Raw genomic sequence first — 22,518 nt, 5'->3', positions numbered from 1 at the left:
CCAGTTTTAAATTGTATCTTTAGCCACTTTGCTACTAGCAGCTTGCCACAAAAGCATATAAGAAGAGAGTGCAGGCAGGGTGGAGTGGATGGAAACAAGTGTCAGGAGTGATTTGTGACAGAAGGATAACAGAAAAAGTAAAAAGGAAGACTTGCTATGTGTGGTTTAGAGACAGTGGCACTAACTATAAGACACAAGGCGGAGCTGGGAGTGACAGAAGAGACTACTAGGATGGACAAGATTAGAAATGAGCATATCATAGGTACAGCTCAGGTTGAGTGGTTTAGAGACAGAATTAGAGAGGCCAGCATAGACATGGGACAAAGAGAAAGAGCACAGAGAAAATTCATGATGTAGGAAAGGAGGACATGTAGCGGGTTAGTGTGGCAGAAGAGAATGCTATGGACAGGGTGAAATGGATGCAGGTGATCTGCTGTGGCAACGTCTAAAGAAGAAGATGGCAGCACTTTGTTACTTGTTTTTTGTTAGTTAAAAAATGTAAAAGCTAATACGTTTTTTTACAGGTATAACATAGTTTTTTTGCACCAACAAGGTGATTGGCTAAAATCCTGGCATATCTCGGGATTGTGTGCAGTGTGTCCTTAAAAAATTGAGGAAACTGGACAAGGGGAGGAAGAATAAGAAGTGGCAGGCCTTAAAAAACAACAAAAAAAAAACAACTATCTACAGCAGAAGTCCTTAAGAAGGTCTGACACAGTGATCAATCAAATTTGAAAGTTTTGGTTTAAATAATAATCAGTATTTATGAAAGAGGTGTGTACAGAGTGCCTACAGCCATCTGTAAAACATGGTGGAGGCCCTGTCATTGCTTGGGGCTGTGTTTCAGCTAGTGGTGTTGGGGATCCCGTGAAAAATGATGCAATTATGAAGCTGAAAAATGGCATCAGATTTCAATCCACAATGCAATACCATTTGGAAAGGGTGTCATTGACTCCTGCTTCATTGCCTCAGCATGACAATGATCCCCAAACACACAGGCAGTGCAGTAAAAGCTGGATAGAAAAACACTAAATAGCCCGAACCTCAAAGTTGTTAAAACAGTGTGGGCGTTAAGGCAATGGTGAAGAATAAAGGGGATCATACAGGATATTGATTTTCAAGCTTATAAGAAATATATCAACTTTTTGCATCATCTCTTATATTGTCCATTTCCAAAATTAGGAAATAGGTAAGCCAATAAGTTCTCAACTTAACTTGTTTGAACTGTGGCGAATAGTGTCTTTGTGCAGCAGGAAACATTTTCTTGATTAGTGGGAATGTAATATAAAGCAGTGGTTGTATGAGTGGTAGCTGTATTGGATTTTGTGTACTGCGTGCATATAGCATACTGGATATTTTCTCTTTGTTCTTTTTTCCATTCATGCATAATGCATTATGGCATTTCCCATGCATGCCACTGTGTCCTGTCTTATCTTCCTTTAGCTCTGCTCCTTTGTCCTGGGATTCCACAGCTTCCCAGCTACATGGGCACATACCAGGTTGACAGTCCCCTCGCTATCAGCCCAGGCCTGCTATCTCCACATGGACCATGGCAGACACTCCATTGAGAGAAGATTACAGCATTCGTCTTTGTTCTACTAATCACCCTGTCTGTATTCCTTGTACATGAATCATGATTTTGGGATATACAAAATTGGAAAGTCACTGACTAATTAGGTTTATTAATCTAAAGAAATAATTTCTTTTTTGTGTGTGTGTGTGTTTTCAGAGTCTTTTCTTTTCAAGGAGGAGATTGATTTCATAATTAGGAGTTGTATTTAGTTGTAGAGCTGTAAATAAATCATTTAATCGGATGTTGCCCTTTAAGAGTTCTAGGACATGTTTTATTGAGATGCTGATACATTTTTGCCACAAAAGGGACATTTGCTGCTGTCACATACACAGTATTGGCAGCAAAACTCGTGACTGGCACTAAAACACTTATCACCTAATGATTATAACAATATTATTCATTTATTTTAGTAATATCAATAGAAGTATTAGTATAAAAAAAACAGAGACGGCCTACAAAGGCTGCGGCCGACCTTAGAAGTACCACAATTGCTGCTTGATGAGACATGAGCACATCAGTGAGCAGCAGACAGCCCATCCTGATGCTTTTCTCATCCTGGCTGGGGATTTCAATCATGCAGACTTAAAGTGCGTGTTTCCAAAAATGCAACAACACATAGACTTTCCAACAAGGGGAAATAACACACTGGACTTTGTTTACACCACCCAGAGAGGAGCTTACAAAGCTTTTCCCCTCCCCCACCTCGGCGCCTCAGACCATATCACTGTCATGCTAATGCCTGCTTACAGACCGCTCGTTAAAGTGACCAAACCGGTTCGTAAGCGGATACAAGTGTGGCCAGAGGGGTCTTCAGAGGCTCTACAGGACTGCTTTAATACTACAGACTGGAACATGTTTAAGCAGGCTGCCACCTATAACAACACCACTGACCTCCAGGAGTACGCAGAGACTGTTACTGCCTACATCAACAAGTGTATCGAGGATGTAACAGTCACGAAAACCATAACTGTCCGGGCCAATCAAAAACCATGGATGACAGGAGAGGTCTACAGGCTGCTGAAAGCTCGGAATGTTGCCTTCAGAGTTGGAGACGAGGCAAGCCTGAGGACAGCTAGGGCCAACCTTTCCCGTGGCATCAGAGAGGCTAAGAGACAGTACTCCAGGAAAATATCTCATCACTTCAAAGACAGCAGAGACTCACGGAGCCTGTGGCGAGGCATTCAGACCATCACAGATTACAAGCCCCCACCACAGACCTGTGATAGCACTATCCCCCTGCTGAACGAGCTGAACACTTTCTTTGCTCGCTTTGAAGTCCAAAACAGCACCACTGCACAGAAGACCCCACCCCCTCCTGGTGACCAGGTGATGACTCTGTCACCGGACAGCGTGAGGAGATCCCTCAGCAGGATCAATGCACGTAAAGCTCCGGGTCCTGACAACATTCCTGGTCGTGTACTGAGAGACTGTGCAGTGGAACTCACTGATGTCTTCACAGACATCTTCAACATATCACTCATCCAGGCTGTCGTCCCCACATGTTTTAAAGCCACCACAATCATTCCGGTTCCAAAAAAGTCCTCTCCCTCCTGCTTTAATGACTACCGTCCTGTTGCACTTACTCCCATCCTGATGAAGTGCTTCGAACGACTAGTCATGCAACACATCAAGACTGTCCTGCCCCCCTCCCTGGATCCCTTCCAGTTTGCCTATCGGCCCAACCGCTCAACCGATGATGCCATCTCCACTGCACTCCACTCGGCACTCACACACCTGGACAAAAATGACTCATATGTTCGAATGCTGTTCATAGATTTCAGTTCAGCATTCAACACCATAATCCCCCAACAGCTCATTCAAAAACTGGTCCAGCTGGGGCTCAACACCTCACTGTGCAACTGGCTGTTGGATTTCCTCACCGGAAGACCTCAAGCAGTACGGGTTGGCAGTAATACATCCAGCACCATCATTTTAAACACGGGGGCCCCGCAGGGATGTGTGCTGAGCCCCCTCCTCTTCACTCTGCTGACCCATGACTGCACTCCATCATACAGCTCCAACCTCTTCATCAAGTTTGCGGACGACACAACGGTGGTGGGTCTCATTAGCAACAGGGATGAGACCGACTACAGAAGTGAGGTGAGACGCCTGGCCACGTGGTGTGCTGACAACAATCTCTCTCTGAATGTGGAGAAGACGAAGGAGATTGTTGTGGACTTCAGGAGAATGCACACCCAACATGCTCCTCTGACCATTGACGGAGCGTCTGTGGAGAGAGTGAGCAGCACCAAGTTCTTGGGTGTGCACATCACAGAGGATCTCTCCTGGACGTACAACACCACAGCACTGGCCAAGAAATCACAGCAGCGTCTCTTCTTTCTCCGCAAATTAAGAAGAGCAGGAGCACCAGCCCCCATCATGTACACTTTCTACAGAGGCACCATCGAGAGCATCCTGTCGAGCTGCATCACTGTGTGGTTTGGAGCCTGCAATGCGTCCTGTCATAGGACCCTCCAACGCATAGTGAGAGCTGCAGAGAGGATCATTGGTGTCTCTCTCCCCTCCCTCCAGGACATTTACAGCACCCGTCTCACTAAAAAAGCCCTTTGCATAGCGGCTGATCCCACACACCCAATGCAAAGCTTCTTCAAGCTGCTGCCGTCGGGGAGGAGACTGCGGAGTCTCCAGGCCAGGACCAGCAGGCTGAAGGACAGCTTCATCCATCAGGCTGTCAGGAAGCTTAACTCCCTCCCGATTCTGCCCCCTCTCCCCTCTCTCCTCCACGGTCTCACTGAACTCTGTCACACACACACAAACACACACACTCTCTGACTCACTCACTGGCCTGCACCAGTTACCAGTCACTTTGTGGAGCATTGGACTGCCATTACCTCATAAGACTTTGTTGTTACACTTTCTCTTACCGTACACTACTAAATCTCCATTTGCACTATTTGCCTATTTGCACTACTCTGCCTGGTTTACACTCAATGTCACTTACCCATTATATTGTATATTGTATAGCTTCCTTGTTATATGTAAAATTGTATTTATTTAAATTTTTACTTTTTAATTATTTTACTTGCATTTTTTTAAATCACTTTTATATTTAAATATATTTAAATGTTCATTTGCTATTTATCTAGGGATTGAAGAGTAACGCAATTTCTATTCTCCGTATGTCCTGTACATGTGGAAGAATCGACAAATAAAGTTGACTTTGACTTTGATAATATTATTTCTAGTGCTTGATTTAAAGGCACGAATTGTTTTGCTCAATTTTAGGCCAAATCTTACTTGGCATTGTGCTGGAAAAACACACACAGAGAGGAGTTTCATCTTTGAATTCTTCCATCCGGCTGATTTCAAGCCTGTTGCCCTCAATGATAGGCTGAACACATGCTGCAGTCTGATGTTAATTCCAATGTTTTGTTTTATGTACAAACACACAAAAAAGTTATCTACATAAACCCCGATGAATAGGGTTCTTAAATGTGCCTGTTTAAAAAGCAGACAGCTACAAATAACTTTCCGCTGACTGTTCCATTCCCTTAGGAGGCCCAGTTACTGCTCGGGGAATTTATGAGGCTTCGTTGACACCATTCATAGACCCTTTACTGCCGTCCATCTGATCAGTTTGAAGCTATGAAGCTTCAGCGGACCTCATGAGAGCCATCTGTGTGTCTGTCTGTCTGCTGAGATTAAAAGCGGCCTTGTTCGCTCTGAAACTTTCTTGCTAAAGTTTTTGTCTTCTCTCATTAAAGTTTTGCAGCTTTTCCTGTGGGACTTTGTCGATGTGTTGAGCGTCTGTATTATTTTGTATAATTACAGTGACATTGCTGATGCTATTTGCTCCATTTAGAGCTGCGAGATTCCTCTCATGCCTCTTTCAAAGATGGGCGTACTCATATAAAAATCTTGTGCGGGCACATCCTTTGTGGCATGTGTCTGTCTTTAATTTATGTTATGGTGCACATGTCCATGCTGTAGTAAAGTGACACCTTTTAAGACATCGTCTTCATGCAAATTTGTGTGTGGGTTGACTTCCCTATAACTATCAAGTGTTACAGGCCCCACTTTAGTTTCACAACGGTGACATTGAACCCTTTTCTTCTCTTCAGCAATACTTCCCAGATGCTAAATGTACTTTCACTAACATTAAAGTCATTGTCTAACCATTACTGCGCACTAAGAGACGCAATTCCACATTGCTGCATGCTCTAAATCCACCACAAAGCTTTGGTGCATCACGCAGCACATCGCTTCATCCTCTTTGCTCTCTTATTGTTGATAAAATGATTAGGCCCTCAGTGTGAGTGCATGTTGGCGTAAATGATTTTGATGTATGGCAGAAGCTGAGCTTGATTTAGTCTTTGACTACATTAGCTGCCAATCTTTGCTTTCTTTCCTGACCATGATGGACACCCACAGGATCAGAGGTCACCTATGTGTAGTGATGACCTTGACCCAGTCTTGACACTGGCAATGGGTCGGTATGGTCAGTATTAGAAAGTACTAGGTCTGTAACCTCAATACGGTTCTGGGTATTCACATGATAAATGAATGGCTGTCTCATAGGGGTGGAAAGGGAAAAAAAGACATTGTGTCCACTTTGACCCCTTCAAACAGCGCTCCAGGGAGAGTTGGGGCCTGAATCTGCTTTTAGAGTTATAATGTAGCCTCCGGAGGCTAGGGATCATGTTCCTAAATAACCTCCAGACATCCTCGGGGATTTATGGAACCACTGGACTAGAAGTACACCTTGGATTAGGGTCAGGCTTGGAGTATAGTCAAGTATTGTGCAGGAGTTGAAGCAAGAGTAGTCCTGAATGTGTCTACACATGTGAGTCTTTTGCACACAGACCTGCATGTTTATGACTGTTATAAAGTGTAAGAGGTGAGATCTCTGTGTGATCTGACCAGCTAATGCAAATCTAATCTTAGCCAGCTGCATGCCTTCAGCCCTTTCAGCCTCATCTGCTTCTTTCTTCTCCAGCTGAGGGACACATTATTAAAGCTACAAATTACCAAGACCCAGAGGTTCTTCCACTCGTGGTGATAGCAAGCAGATGGCAGCAAAGCTAAGAGAGACCCATCTTTTCTCCCCATCCCCATCTCCTTACATAAAGCACCATTTGCATTTCATGAGCCTTAATTGCGTCTGTTGCCCTCCTCCCCACCGGCTCTGCGATTTTGTGCCTGTCACTGTGCACCCCTGCACCCTTGAAGAAGCTGTGATAGATTAAGGTAGGCCTTCTGTTTGAAGGGGACTTCATTGTGTTTCAGAAATTAGAAAATATTATCTCCCAGCCGAGTCAAAGTCAAAAAAGGGATGGCTGTGGGGGGTTGGAGGCTGGAGTGCAGGATTTGATAGTGACATTGGGTGTGATAGGAAAAGGCGGGGAAAATTTTTAAGGTATTAATGGGGAAAGTGATTATTATAAAAGCTAGTCCTTGACCCTGTGACGGGAAAACAATGACGCATGGAATCCCCAGACACCTATAAAGCACTGAGTTAATAATGCATATCAGTTAACAGTTGATGGGCACAAAACAATGATTTTGTGCTCTTTTTAAGGCTTTTTTTTTTTCATTTCTTTTTTCCCTGCTATTCCAAAACATGCATCAGTATGAGAATTTACAGAAATACTGAATAAAAATGCTTAGAGTTTATGATGTTTGCCAAATAATGCTACAATAACCAGAAAGAAAGTCAAATGACAAACTATGACTAGTCATCATCAGTTAATTTTCAGACCAGTCTGGTCTGGTGTCTGTCTGCTTTGTCCTTTAACGCATTTGCGGTTGTGTTGTTGTGTCGTGGGCCATATGAGCAGACAGAGTTTCAAGTTTACAGTTTAAAGAAAAGGGATATTTAGATTATAGAAAACAATGCGTGGCTTAAAACTAGTCAGCACAATCAGAAAGAAGAAAGTACAAATCTGATATTTTGTTCCATGCTCTAATGCATTGCACATGTTTATATTTATCCCAGTAATATTGGACATTGGGGCAATTTAGGATTATTTCTCTGTGTTAAAATAGAAGGGGATTACCACAACATAAATGGTAAAACAAAATCCTGACATTTTACCAGCTAGTCGGATACAGACAGGCAACAAATTAATGCAAAACCTCTGAATAAATGAATGAATAAGCATAATCTGTAAGGCAATTTCATGGAATGGTTTGATGACCATATAAATTGTGTGAATCGTTTTAAATCTTAAACCTAGGTAAGCACCTTTGGGTAATTTTGTGTTAGACATCGCAGAAATGGAAAGGAAATATCTTCAGAATTAATGATGGGAACCATCTAGGCCCATTGAAGTGTATACAGATGATGCCAAACAGCATTTTAAAGCTACTTGTTTTAAATTCTTGTGTTTGGAAGGTTTTAGACTATTTTTAATCTTAACTTGACAACTTATTATTTTATGTTCAACACGATCACTGAGCAGTGAAGCAGAAACGAGGCTAGCTGCCCTTATGTAATACTGATTTGTACCATAAGATGGTGCAGCTAGTCAGTACATAACCTTCATTTAACCAGGCAAATTTAGAGAAATTGTAATTTACAATAGCATGGATGACCCTGATGAAGGCCACAAGCCGAAACGCGTTGGTCAGACGATAAAGTTGTTCCTCTTCCCTTTAAGTGTTGTTGGAGTTCCTGCATTGGGATTTTTTTCATCCTCTCCATGCACCTTGGAAGTAGGTGAACTTGTGCCAGAAATCTTTGCTGGAATTTACAATGGCAGACTGGTAAAAAGTGACAGTATACTCAATATAGTTGTAACTGTAACCTGTTGCCCATTTTCAATTTCTTCACTGTCTGCTCATTTGACTTGACTTGATTTTGTTAGTTTGTTTTTTACTTTGTTTTTGTCTTCTTCTTTTTTAACTTAAATTTTCATTTAACTCTGTCCCTTAAAATAAAGATCTCTTTTGTAAAGAAGTACTGGTCAGTTCTGTTGTGAGCTTAGGAATTTAAATTGCAGTCTGTAGTCTCTCTATTTCTTTTTTGAATCTGGCTTTGTTGTATTATTAATAATGGTAATAATACTTTATCAAATGGAGAAGAGTAATCTGTCTTCTACCTTTACGTCTGATGATGTCTTGTGCAGAAGAAGCTTCATAATGGCTTTGGAGGAGGCACATTTATCAGTCTGACTAAAGTAGACTAGTTGGCAGAATCACCCCCCTCTACCTCATACATGCATACTAATGGCAGTGATGTACCGTCACAAACAAGCTGAGTTCCAGACAAACCTTAATCATCATATAAGGCGTTAACGAGGTTTGACACACTTCATTAAGAAAAGAATATGATCTGCCACACCCACCAGAGGCTATTTCGGTCGGTCTCCCTTCTCGGTTCAATGGTAGATGGTGAAATGACGTGCAGTACTCCAATTGTACCACACAGCGGCAGTGTTTGCTAATCTAGTATGAGACATATAGTAAATGTTGGCTTTGCTACTGTGTGCTTCCACTGGATGGCAGTATTGCACAGGACATGCAAAATTTTTAAGCCTGTAACTATGTACATTGACCTAAGGAAATTGAAATGTGCCCGGGTACACCATGATGACATCATACATTGGAATGGTATAATGTGGTATGCACATCTGCACACACAGAGACTTCCCCAGTCTGTAAACAACAACAACAACACACACCCACACGCTCGCAGACCAGAATGCAGTGTTCCCATTTTACCCAGTGCTAGAATGTCAGAGGGGGCAGTAGTAGGAGACTGTGACCGCCTGAGCCTGCAACAAGAATCTTTCTTTAGAGTGTACTCTTTCACTGCTGGAGATTTAGACGCATCATCAGCTCAGTGCAAAAGTGCTAGCTGAGGAGTGACTGTTATAGAAACAGAATATTCAGACTCCATTAGTCAGAACGGCTGAGTGTTCTTCAGATTGATTAGATATGTTATAGATGTGTGCACTGCGACTGAAAGACACAGTAAGCTCCATTAAGGTGGCAAGAATCATCCTTTAATGGTTAAATTCAAAGTAGCTTTTGGTAATATCAAGAGCATTTGGTTTTGGTGTAAACATAGCACAGCTGAAAGTGGCAGCTTTACACAAAATAATCAAGAGGGCAGTTGTCATTAGAAGCAGTCTCTTCTAACTGGACCCAATGAAGAGCATCATGCTGAAAAACCATAGCAGACTATTATCTAGTGTAAGCTCAGAATGAAATACTTGAATCCAACACAGTGTAGTTCTTTTTTGGAAGGGGAGAGGATCTCAGAGGAGATGCCATCAAGTGGAGGACAGATGCTTTCTCATTAGTGTTCAGAACATGCTCCCAGTCCTCTTATGTCTGATGTCACGAGAGACACAGTATACACTGAAACGCTATCTGCGTGTTTTGAATAGCTGGCATCGTGCGCCGTGTGGGTGACACAAGTCGCATACAGCATTTGCAACCACACGCACTAACCTAGGTTTGACTGGCTAAATTGCACACAGACATTTACAGGCTGCGTTTCAGTTGCCGATGTCTTCGACTGATCTCAAACGTTTTCACACACGTCAGTAATAGCAAATATGCCACGACACATGGGTAGTAATCATCATTTTCCACATTAAGCTTTTGGAGCTCAGAAAAGTGTGTCTCAAAGTTTACGGGCAAACAGCAAAATGACTTCTGCAAAATGTAACGGTTTACTTTACATGCATAGAGTGTTACAGTCCCTTGTAACAGTGGAATACACAATATTAGATAATGTGAAAGTAGTTTTATTTAGTAAGTGAGTGTTTTAGGCTAGATTGTCATAAACATTTGTTATGCACAACATATAAACAGTAAAGGTTTTATACAGTAGACAAAAAACCATCTAAACGTCAGTGGGCAGAGACTGCAGCATGTCAAACTTCAAGTATGTGAAACAGACAGTTGTATCATTACTGCAAACCTCTCTGTCCTTTTATCACTTAATAGAGTTAATATTTCAGTCATGTTTTTCCTATCATCTCATATTTTATATGGCTTCAACTTGGTGGCATTTATTCTAGTAGCGTTAAATGTATAACTTCTTCCTTTCGGTATAATGCCCCACAGTGATTATGCTCTTTCTGATACTTTTCTACAAAGACTTCTTGAGAATTGAACAGCCATACGCGCGAGGCGAACACAAACATCAGAATGATGGAAAATTAAGGCAAGAATAAAAATAAAAGCTTATTTAAAGTTCTTTCTCTGTGATCAGACTATAAACTCGCAGAATAATACTGACATTCCATTCTAAATGACTTTCGATTACATTAGTGCACCACCCCAACCGTGTTTATCCGCCGTTTACAGTAGCTGATAAAAGGGGGAAAAAAATAATCAGACACTGCAAAGTGAAATCGGCTGTGTTCCCTAAAGAAGCAGCCCGGCACTAGATGTAGAAGTGCACCGCTGGCTGAGTCTCACTTTAATTAATGGCAAGCTGTTTGACTCTAAACAATAACAAAGCAACTCTGCTGTAAATGATTGCTATCAGTAATAGGAATGATAAATACATAGCACCATCTTTTGTTGAAAGTAAGAAATGGAAAAAAGACTGAAAACAAATACACTTAAACTTGCAAATTCACAAATAGAAAAGGACCAAATCCATATTCATGGCTATGCTACATCCATGGATGTTACCACTCTCTTTTGTAAAGCAACCCCGTCGAAAATGCTTAATTAACCTCTCTATTTCTATACATGCACTTTGGTTAGTATACTTCAAGAAACACTTTTTTTTCTCTCTTACTTATTACTTGGCAATTACCAAAACAAAAAAGGCAAAAAAAAAAAAAATCCCACAACAAAAATAGTCTATAATTATTTCATCATTACAAACAAAGACTGAGGCACTTAATCAGCTAAAATAAAGCTCATAGTATCCATTGACAGAGCAACACAAAAACTATGTACATATATGTAAAAAGTGTTATAAATATGTTTTAAACCATAGATACTATATACATCTTTAAACTGAGACAGTATTGGTGTTTTCGTGTTTTGGTTTGATTTTTGGTATTAATCCCCCCTTCTGTGAACTGGGTGTTTTGGCCTGGTGGCTCCACTGGTAGTTGGGCGTCACGAGTTATACTTCAGAGGGGTACTGATAGCACTTGCAGATGGGCGGGGGGGGGGGTGTTACTGGGAACAGTGGGATGGAGTGACGGCTCATTCTCGCTTCCTCAAGATGACATAGATGAGTCCGCTGATCAGCGCCAAGGGGAAGGCCACCCACGCCAGGATGTAGGAGTAGCCAAATGAATTTCCCTCCAGCACCCATTCTGGACTCATCACCGTGTAGATGATGGCTCCGCTCATCACAAACAAACCTGCAAGGGGGAAAAGGTGACTTTTTAATAATACTGGCCATAATCATCTTAGTGTTAGATCAGGTTTCTGTGTGTCTTGTGTCCTGGGCTGAACCCTGCTTGGCGGCAGTAACGAGCAGGTCAGTTTCCCAGAAGGCATTCCCCCGCATTACATCACACTTTTTCATGCTTGTTGAACCCCATTGTGGCCTATGTAAGCTTTTCCAGCTCTGCCCACCGACCAACCTTGTCTGACATGGCACGATCTGTTTGTCAGACCCCCCCATCCTCCCACGCCACACCTCCCACCGCCAGCCTTACTGACATTTGAACACTGCGCGGCTGGCAGTGTTCCCAGTGTCATTCCTGTTTGGTTGAGTGGGCAACTGGGTGCCAGGCAATGTGCTGGCACCGTGGAGAGAAAACCTGGGATTTTGTAAAGGGCTGCCAAGAGAGAACACAATGGACTTGCAGTAGAGATGCTCTCTGGCCAAAGGGCATGGAGTACAATGAACAAGGGGAGTATAAAAACCATTAGTAACTGGCTCATACCTAAATCTGATTCTCTCCAATAGAACATGGAAAGTGAGCATCCACTAACGGTTTCTTGGTGGTGGTGGTGGATTTGTACTGTATGAGTAGCACCTTTTGAGACTACCCAGGTGTTGCTGTGTTATTAATGCAGGTCAGAGTAGTGCGGAAGCTAGACTACCAGTCAAAAGTTTGCATGCACTTCCCAGAGGGCACTGCATGGCAGAATGCTATGGTAGCCATTTTGGTTACTCTATGCAAGTCACTGACTCTGGATCCAGCAAAACAGCCCCAGACCATCACGCTTCCTCCTTCATGTTTGACATTTGATGTCACATGTTGGGGAACCATCCTTTTGCTTACGTGACGGTGTAAAGAAAATCTTGGCTGATCAACCAAAGATTTCAAATCTTGATTCATCAGTCCATGACACCTTCTTCCAGTCTTCAGTAGTCCATTGGCTGTGTTTCATGGATCAGGCAAGCCCTTTTTTTCTTATTCTGGCATCTTAGCAATGGCTTTCTTGCTGCAGCTCAACCCGTCAAACCTTCAACTTAAAGCCTTCTCTTTACAGTCAAAAATGAGACTTGCTTACCACGATTACTCTTGAACTGAACATTTAAAGCTGTGGTCTTGTGAATTGGCTGTCACACAACCTGATGACTCAACTTCCTGTCAGAGTTTCTCCAAGTTTCTGAGTGCCTTTTAATGGTGAAGGTGACTGTACTCACTGACACATTGAGTTTCTTCACCATTTCTCTGACAGGAACAACCTACACTTTCAAGCATTATGATCTTCTGTCTCTCTTCCTTTGTTATTTGCCTTTTACTTGCAATTTTTATAGCAACACACATCTTTTTGCAGTACAATACTCATGCTACCCTACACGTGGATCGATGAGGTTATAAGTAGTCAATGAAAGTTGGGACACATTTGATGAGAGCTGTTTAAATTTCAATTTAAAAAAAAGAACTGCGGTGTTCTAAAACATTTCAGTGACCATGTATATTAGTCATTCTTGGGAAAATAAAGAAGATTTCAATTTTTCAGCTTCTCAAAATTGAAAAAAAAAAAGCTGATTTATTTGGTTGCTACTGTTATCAATGAAATGCCTAATTTTTTAAATACATTTTTATTATATTTACTCACGTAATATAAAAATTATGTGAATGTGTTAAGGGTGATGAACTCACTGGCAAGGATCTGGAAGGTTCCAGTGAGGAAGAAGCGTCCACCCTTCTGCAAAGTGAAGAGCTGGCAGAAGAAGAGGACGAGAGACAGGCAGCTGAAGATGATGGATAGGATCATGACAGCCTGGACCGACTGAATCCACTCTGCAGGGGAGAGAGGGGAGTTGAAAAGAGAGAGAGAGTCCTGTCAGCAACAGCACGCCAGTCATCATGAACCAGAGCATAATAGATGTTTGATTGACTTAATGAACACACAACAGGATGAGAAGACAGAAATGAAAAAAATCCAAACCCAAAGTGTACTGTTGTACTGTGCCCCTGCTGAATTTAAGCATCCTCACAAATAAAACATAATGAGGAAGCCCTGGCATTGTTGACTTCTGGGAATCTATAATGGATCCTTAACAATGAAACCTAGGTATCTTATTTCTAAAAGCTCTGTGAGCCCCTCACAGTAGGACCTATGACTAAATGTGCCATATTGATTTTTCCTCCAAGGCCAGGCTTCTAGAAGCTATTAACCCATTAGACACCTGTATTGACAGAGTCCACCATGCACCATCTACTCTACTGGTGCTCAATCTCCATGTATGGTTGTGTGTTTTTGCGTTTTACTCGTGCTGCCATTCCAGGAATCATTGGACTTCCAAGCAGTGTCTATTTCTTGACTGATGGTTTTCCATGCTTACTTCCTACCCCATCAGGCCCTATCAGGTTTCTCACCTTACCTCACTTCCTGCCCCACAGGTTTCCTGAAGCACTCGCGCTTTCCCTTCCTCTATATACTTATTTAGTCTTTCGCTTTAGTCACATTTACTATTTCTATTTTTGTGCTCTTATCTCCCTAGATCTGTGTGTATTGGCATAAGTTGCAAATGCCACTCACTAGCTGCTGTCCAGTCCTGACGCCTGCAAGTACTCCAGATAAGTCTTTAAAATATGTATTTCTTTAATATAACTCAATCTGTATGCATGCCTCTGCGAAGGTTTGACATTGAAATATATGGATTTGTCTACTTCAAAATTCTCATACATCTGTGATTTATTGATTCTCTTACTTTTTTTTAAATAAGAGGCATATTGCGGTTTTAATGGAGGCGCACTTACAAAGTGAAAAAAGGCACAGTGCATAATTTATTAGTGCTCGTTCTCAAGAACAACAAGGATGATTAAGCAATAAAACAGCTTACTTTGTGTGATGTTTTTCACTTTAACTGACCGCATTTTAACTCAGCATTACAACAATTCATTACCCTGTAACACATTTCATGCATTTTATTCTGTGGCCGTTTAAAAAACAATCACAGTTTTTCTGGTGAAACTGCATGATGACTACATAGAGTTACCAGCTCGGAGTCAGGTTTCCTACAATGGCAGCAGCAGAGAATGTCCCGAGGACCACTGGCTCATAGATGAGATATGGGAAGAAACATGACACATTGCAAATCTCCATCCATAAAATGTCGCCAGCTTGATACCACACCCACGCAACAATTAGATTCCACTATGATAACCGTGTTTTCAAATGTTATATATAAATCTGTGATAACATTTTGTGAATGCAGCGACAGTACACTGATTTCTAATAAACAGCCCTCCAGCCCTCCTTCCTTCCTTCTTTCCCGACCAGTAGTAGGAAACAGTGACATCGCGCATTTCCCGGCATGAGGCGTGCTTCACGGTTCAAAATAACACAGAAACCCAAGAGGGACTCGCATTCAAAATGAACATAAACTGGGTCTGGGTTCATTATTATTACGGAAATAACTTCCAGGAAGAGCAACTAAAGGATTCTGCTGAAATTCAAAACAGGAAAGTAACTGTTGAAGCTTTTCCCAAAACAGTAAACAGCAAAAATAAAACTGCTGTAGTATTCCCTCACTTGTTTATGTGGTGTAGGTCTGTGCTGGGGCAGCAGACATTCCTCGACCGCTAAATTTAGAGCAAGTAAATTTTGTGAAGTAATTTTCCTGGCTGCAAGCACGTGATGTTTAACTCACTCAGCATTTGATAACTGTGGCATCACACAGTGTGTGTGTGTGTGTGTGTGTTTTTCTTTTCTTTTTTTCATGGCAACACTGAAGGTTTAGAAATTCCCTAAAAATAACTGTGATGCCCATGATTATGATTTGGTTCAGAGGAAAGTTGATTGCTCAGCAAAGCTTCCAAAAGCTCTTTTGAACGCAGGCTTGGCCCCAACGTGCGAGCAGACCACTATCTTCCATCTCTCAAAGCCAAAGCAAAGACCTGGGAACGGCACACGCGCCTTGTTAAATAAACACTCTGCGTCAGTGCACCAGTGAAAGCAAGTCAAACAAACTGACTGCACCATCAAACTACCTGGCAGAGTGTGCAACCACTGCTGCCCCTGACAAAATACACACTGGCTGAACGCAGCTCATACTAGACAAATGACATCAGCCAGCTACAGCCAGCAGCTCTTGCAGCACTGTGACGGCACTTTTAGTAGCAAAACATACAGCTGATGCAGAGTGAACATTCATGAAGAGGAAAATATATCACTCTTTGACTGTTTTGACATTGTAAAATATTTGTATTTAGTGTCTACTATCAATATGAATATCAGTATTTCTAATTAAAGCATCCAGTGTCTGACTTTGTGTACATAAATCTCCTAACGCTGCACCTGCTGCCTTAAATTGTCCTAATGATCCCTGCAAGCTAACACGGGACACTAAGATCTTACTCTGGGCGTGACCCACTATCAGCATGCTATGTTCTGCTCACGGTGGTCCAAGGTTTCCCTGGTTTCAAACACACACGCACATAGATTTAAAACTTTAAATACTCTTTGCAGCCCCACCCTGATTCTCCACAGCTCTGTTACTATGGACTCCCAACACGAGACCTGAATATGGACATCGCACCACGACTATTTATACAGTGGCAGCCTATCAGCTAGCACTTCAAAACAGCACTGCCACATTCTCTGCCCTAGATGGCACCACAGTTCCAGAGTAACTGTGACACACCCACACCATAGGGTAGGTAAATGATGGATTTTTAAAGTAAAGCAAGTTTAAAACTGAGCTTCAGAGAGAACAGAGCAGCATGTAAATTCCCAGTAAATTCCCCAGCCACTGTATTGTCAACAAACAGTTTAAAGGCAAACAGCAAAATATAAGTGAGGCTGGTATCTGACCTCCAGTTGATGCTGGGATACATCCAGAGGTAGTACAGTTTATCCATAGGTCTGATGTGGTAGATTCACCTGTTGTCCATACCTGGTGGCAACAACATACAACTCAGTCAATAAGAGAAATAGATCTCATTGGCATAGTTCTATTCCTAAGACACACATAAATAAGTTGAATAATAATTATTTTATGTTTAGTGGTGGAGGTAAAACATCCATAACGGCTCCAAGAGAGTCAGTTTGCATGTAATCCTCCACGATATCTTATATCTTCAGGATACTGAGTGCACATGCATGCCTTTCTAATTGCTCCTGCTCTGTGTGCATGCTCACTATGACATCTGAACAAACAGAGACATGGGTAAACATGTCATTTTCACTCACGCTGACAATTGTTGACACAAAGAGGAGAACCAGAGCAGCGAGGTGCAGGAAGATGATTCCAAGTAGCAGGAGCAGCATCTTTACAGATGATCTGGAAAGCAGTGAGTAGAGGAGACAATCAGACGGTCAATGTACGTGTGTGTGTATTTGTGTGGATGTCAGATTGGTGGGATATGGGTGTGTCGCTGCAGCACGTTCAACGCGGACAGCCTTTTAAGAAATTTTATCTCAGCCTGTCTGTTTGAGATGACAGGATCCTTCCATAACATCAGTTTCAAAAGACGGTAAATAATTAACGATATTCTTCATATAGTCAGAGGTATGGTGCCTTTGAGTCACAGCCAGTGTAACAGCAAGTTTGTCAATATGATTAAACTTTAAAGATTATCTCAGGAGGGACCCTTTTTGCTTTAACTTGTTCCAAACAACACAAAATCTTGGCTTTTTTAAGCAAAAATAAATAAATAAATAAATAAATAAAATAATAATACGTCTTTTTTTTCTTTGAAACTCCTTAAATCCGCCATATATCATTTACAAAACTGCATTTATTTCAGTTATATTCGGTTTTTTTCGGGTAGCAAAATGACTTGTTAAAACAAAGCGAAGGAAACACGATTAGACAAAGGCTTATTAATTCTGTCTATAGTTGAAATTAATATGCTAAACTTAATGCCAGTTTATTTGCGGTGACAGCTCAATTCCCCCGTGTCTGTGTGTACGCGCAATGAAGCAGTCTGCGCGGGGAAAATCTCGTTTCTCCCTTTAATCCGCCGGAACTGCCTGAGTGCGCCTGAACGTAACTAAGTTTAGAAAAAAGCAAAGTCCACTTACTTCGAGCGTAGAGCTTGTACGTCCACAAAAAGAGAAGCAAAAGCAAGTTTGCCCGAAAAAGAGTCCGACAGCGGTAGTCCTCTGTTCTAAAAGTCGCTCTCAGACTAGATTGATGCCAGGACTGACGTTCTGTTATAAAGTCTCATTATGGAAGAACAACGCCCTGCGTGCGTCGCTGCGTCATGGAGTGACCCTCTGGTTCACAGCCAGTGTTCCCAATATAGACGCGCTATGCGTAATGCCATGGGTTGCCTTAGTTACTAACTTACTGTGTGTAGTAACCTGGTAGTAATTGTTTGGCTGTCGTGGTAACTAACAGCAACTATGTGATTTCGAGGTTTCTCTTTCATCTTTTGTTGTATTAGGTATTAGGAAATTAATTTGGCGTTCCATATTGTAGATATTTATAAGTAATGTAATAAGACATCTGAAACTTTCTTTTTTGGCATATTTATAGTTTATATCATTAAATAATAAGGGGATTTATTTGAAAATCAAGCACAATTGTCCAAGAATTGCAAGACATTAGTTGTTGGTTTTTTCTTAATTTACGTTCATTTCTTGTTTATACAAGGAATCTAAACAAATGATAAATAAATAAAGACCTTTTTCTGGTCATATATCGTATGTAATAGCTTATGTGTTTGTGGTACAACACTGTAAGGCAATGAAAAGCAACGTTTCCTTGGAAACCACGGGAGTCAGAGTGACAGACTCGGTTGTAATGTTTTGTAATGTGATGTAGCGTGGGCCTTCTCCCTCTGGTAGTCATGAACTACGCGCTGTGACTCACTGCGTGCATGAAAGTGTGGATGGGCATGCTCAGCACACCACAAGTGAGAGATAGCATCTGGGGCTCTCCTCTGTTTGACGTGACTCATATCCAGTGGGAGTGTGATGGTGTTCCACCCTGAACAAGGACCCCTGATGTTAAAAGTATGCACTTTGGTCAGTTCTATAAACGTGTGTGTTGTAACGAGCGTAATTCAAAGAAATATATTCAGGGAGTTAACCATGAAAATATTATACAGTATAAATTGATGGCCTTATCTCTTTCTCCCTCTGGATCGTGTTCAGGGCAGAATTACAGAGATACAAGGTAACCAGTAAATACTACGATCATTTAGAAAGGCAATTCTTTTTGATTGATTCTGCCCTTCGTTGTACATGTTAAAAGCATCATTTCTAATAAAATTCCTCTTCCAAACATTAAAAGACGTTTGCACTAGCTTCTTGGCTGAGCAGCACAAACTTATCAAACTTTCCTCACATTAGCAGGTTGGTGGAGTAGCTTAGGGTGTAACTGACCTCCCATAACCCCCTGTCAGTGTCCACTTTCTATTCTTCAACACTTAGCTTGCGCTTCCTGGATTCTGCTATATTTGTTCCTCACACTCACATGAAAATGAGGTGGGACAGTTAGAGGAGCAGATCAAGTGCTGCTCTTAGTCAGAGCTTTGGGACTCCTTGAATCCAAGTTTTTGACATGATTAGCCTGAGTTGCATCAAGTACCTCTTTGCATGTTGTGATTGTTTTGGTATGTGTCACTGATATCTGCTGTGTATTTAACCCAGAGTAGCTCTGGTTATCAGGCCTGAACTCTGATTGTATGAGCTGTGAAATGGTCAACAATAATGGTTTACAGTGACATTCAGAGGAGAGGTCTCGTTAAAACCGTAGCGCAGCCGTGTAGGCCCTCCTCATTCCCATCCCTTATATGTCAATGTTTGTAAAAGACTGACAATCAGTGGGCTGAAAGGACACGGGAGTGTTAAGTTTACTCCGTTTGCTGGGGTTGAAGCCAAGCACTCTGGGAAGAGCCACATAGCAAACATTCAGAGTGAGATACTGAATAATGTTACATTTGGAATCAGCTCCTAACATTTCATCTCTGTCACTAACATGGCTTCGCATAGCTTCACGTTAGCACATACCAAAACCATAGATAGGACATCAGCCCAAGGACATGGATCTAGAAACTAGACATGATTGAGTTACAGTAACTCCATCCAGATGGCAGCAAAGAAATTTTTTGTTCTACCATAATAGATCCTAAAAAGTGCAAAACAGAAGGCGAGCTTTGACCCACAGCAATCTTCTTCTTGACGACGGTAAGTTAGTCTAAGAGGCTGCTTTCTTTCACTTATCTTGACTCAAGCATTAACTGGAATGAATACATGGCTTATACTCACAGCAGACATCTTTCAGATTTTCTGTGAGACAGTGGATACAGCTGATGCTCCTTAAGGGTCGGGGGGGCCTATCTGCGTCACTGTTGAGTCACTTGGGAACAGGCCTCCTGCCTTGTGTTTCAGGTTGTGGCAGCTGTTGGCCAAAAGTGCCTCGTTTGTGTAATCAGCATGTGAAGTGTCACTATTAGTCGCTGCAGTTTAATAGCTCTCTTCCTGCTGCAGCAATATTGTTGTTGGACCATCCAGCTCTTCTACCCCCAGTCTGCCCAGATGTTAACAGTTATTAAATTTAAAAGATCACATATGATCTAGTAACTATCATACCCATAAAATAGAGCCATGCAGGTCACGTGTGAGTGAAGAACTGACAGACAATCTAAGTAAAGATGGAACAGGAGGATGGTAGGAACACAAATGCAGGAAACAGGAAGCAGAAAGAGTGATGAGAGGTAAATACAGTCCGTCTGTTTGTGTGCTGATAAATTGTAACCTAGTCTCAACCCCTGAGTTGTCATCACACTTTAATTAAACTATACATGGGAGATGACAGCTAAGGAGCAAACTGCTCTATCACATAAAGGAAAACCCACAATAAACACACAACACGGTCAGGTTTAAATGAACCAGTTAATGATAATTATAAGTGGGTGGTTTAATTAAAATCATCCCAAAGTAGCTTTATCGTTGCCATCATATGGCATACTAACCTTTTGCCAAGTTGCAAAATCCCCTAAAATCGCACTGTTTGCAGAAATTTCATTATTTCATTGCTCATAAAAGGAAACTCTTAATCAATCTCATGTCTATATTAAAATCTCTCAAAGGCATGTGTCAGCTGACATGTCCAAAATCATATGGTCCTGATTCACGTGGTGTCTTTCATCACTCTGGTTTGTAAATGGGAAGTTTTAGGGTCATAGTTTGTATTTGTATAAATTCAAACAGAAGCTTGACTCATATGCTGTGAGAAGCTGAACCTTGTTCCTTTGTTGCCAGATATATAAATAAATAAAACAGAAATCTAATAAGTGTGGCTTTAAGACAGACGAAACTGCATACTGTAACTCCCAGTCATCATCAGCCCACTGTGATTCAGCAGGAAAGACTGCAGTATTGTTTCTCGACCTCTGCATCTCTCTATTAGCCACCCATTCTGCTGTCTATTGAGAATGCAAAGTATTGGATTCACAGATCTATGCTATGAATTGTTATGGTAGCTAGTCAATAGCACAAATGACCCATGAGACTCTTGTCTCCTCCACATTAAAGAGTACTGTTCTTTCTGCTCAATTCCTGAACTTCGGTTAGTCGCTGCACTCGTCTATCTTATCGTGCTTCCCTCCTTGTAGCCGGTTACTTGCAAAATGCTGGGGGAAGATAATGTTGACTGAAAGTTCAAAAGTTTAGGACTGTGCCTCTGTGGTTTTGAGAGAGTTGGCAGTTGGGATGAAAAACCACATACATTACATGTCTTATCAGTGTGTCTCCAGCTTCCTTCAGCTGCCAACAGTAATCAATTATTCAATAAATTTATATCTACCTTTTTATGTGTGTCTAAAATCTGTTTATTAATATTTTCCAGCATTTTCCAAAAAATAAAAAAATAAACTAAAGAGAAAAACATATGAATACAGCAATACAATCTGATCAAGCCAGTAATAATGAACAATGGTGTGGGCAGTGCAGAAGAGATAAAGCCACCAACTTAAACAATATCAGCCATTTGGAGGGAAGGGTACCAAGGCTACAAAAGCCACCAACAGGGAAGAAGAAAGAGGCTGGAATTACACCAAATAATGCAGTTATACAGTTAAAGTTAATCAATTTTCCTGACCTTTGATAATGATCAATACATTTCCTCCCAGTAGGGTTGGGAAGTGTGACAAGACCAAAGTGTACACTGGTGACATCTGTCACATGTTGGGTCCACATTAATAGATTATAGAGAGCCTAACCTTTGTGACGTGAGAGCAGTATCTGTATGATGCTATCGCACAGATGAAGAACTTACGTGTATTACTTAATGCAGCTTCCCGGAGTTCCTGAGACATTTCTTCTCTCAGATCCACCTCCCTAAACTGATTTGATGGAATTTAAGGAGTCTAAGTGCAGGGAGTGAATTTGAACTTACGCACAGTACTGTGTAAAATTCTTGAGACACCTCTCAGCTCCTTATATTTTACTATTTGCACATGATTTACTGAAACAGGTGCAGACATACATGTAAATACAGCGTGTTAGGCAAAATTTGTACAGTTCTGAGGAGCTTGAAAGTAAATATTTGGAGTGACTGCCATTATTTTTTAATATGGTCTGAACTATCTTAGGCAAGCTTTCTCGTAAGAGAACTCTTTAGGAACGGTTCTTCAGCT

General features: G+C 41.4%; 1 protein-coding gene across 1 annotated transcript; it reads right to left on the bottom strand.

Annotated features, from left to right (window-relative positions):
• Nucleotides 1-9,528: 9,528 nt before the first annotated feature.
• pmp22b (peripheral myelin protein 22b) lies at nt 9,529-18,085 on the bottom strand. The gene is made up of 5 exons (XM_085361554.1): nt 17,954-18,085; nt 17,120-17,210; nt 16,742-16,823; nt 13,582-13,722; nt 9,529-11,877 (listed from the first exon to the last, which is right to left on the bottom strand). The coding sequence occupies exons 2-5, from the start codon at nt 17,195-17,197 to the stop codon at nt 11,717-11,719; spliced, it is 462 nt and encodes a 153-aa protein (XP_085217680.1). The 5' UTR covers nt 17,198-17,210; nt 17,954-18,085; the 3' UTR covers nt 9,529-11,716.
• Between the last annotated feature and the right edge of the window lie 4,433 nt (nt 18,086-22,518).

This window comes from Diplotaxodon limnothrissa, linkage group LG8 (assembly GCF_057381915.1).
Source record: "Diplotaxodon limnothrissa isolate DT_005_m linkage group LG8, D_limnothrissa_male_GT1.1, whole genome shotgun sequence".
NCBI lineage: Eukaryota > Metazoa > Chordata > Actinopteri > Cichliformes > Cichlidae > Diplotaxodon > Diplotaxodon limnothrissa.
Note: the sequence above shows the minus strand (reverse complement) of the source record. Positions and strands in the feature narration are given on the sequence as shown.

Coding starts and splice junctions, on each gene's coding strand:
- pmp22b (XM_085361554.1), bottom strand. CDS start 17,197: ATGCTGCTCCTGCTACTTGGAATCATCTTCCTGCACCTCGCTGCTCTG. Junction 16,824..17,119: donor TTGTGTCAACAATTGTCAGC/GTGAGTGAAAAT, acceptor TGTTGCCACCAG/GTATGGACAACAGGTGAATC. Junction 11,878..13,581: donor AACCTTCCAGATCCTTGCCA/GTGAGTTCATCA, acceptor TCCCCCTTGCAG/GTTTGTTTGTGATGAGCGGA.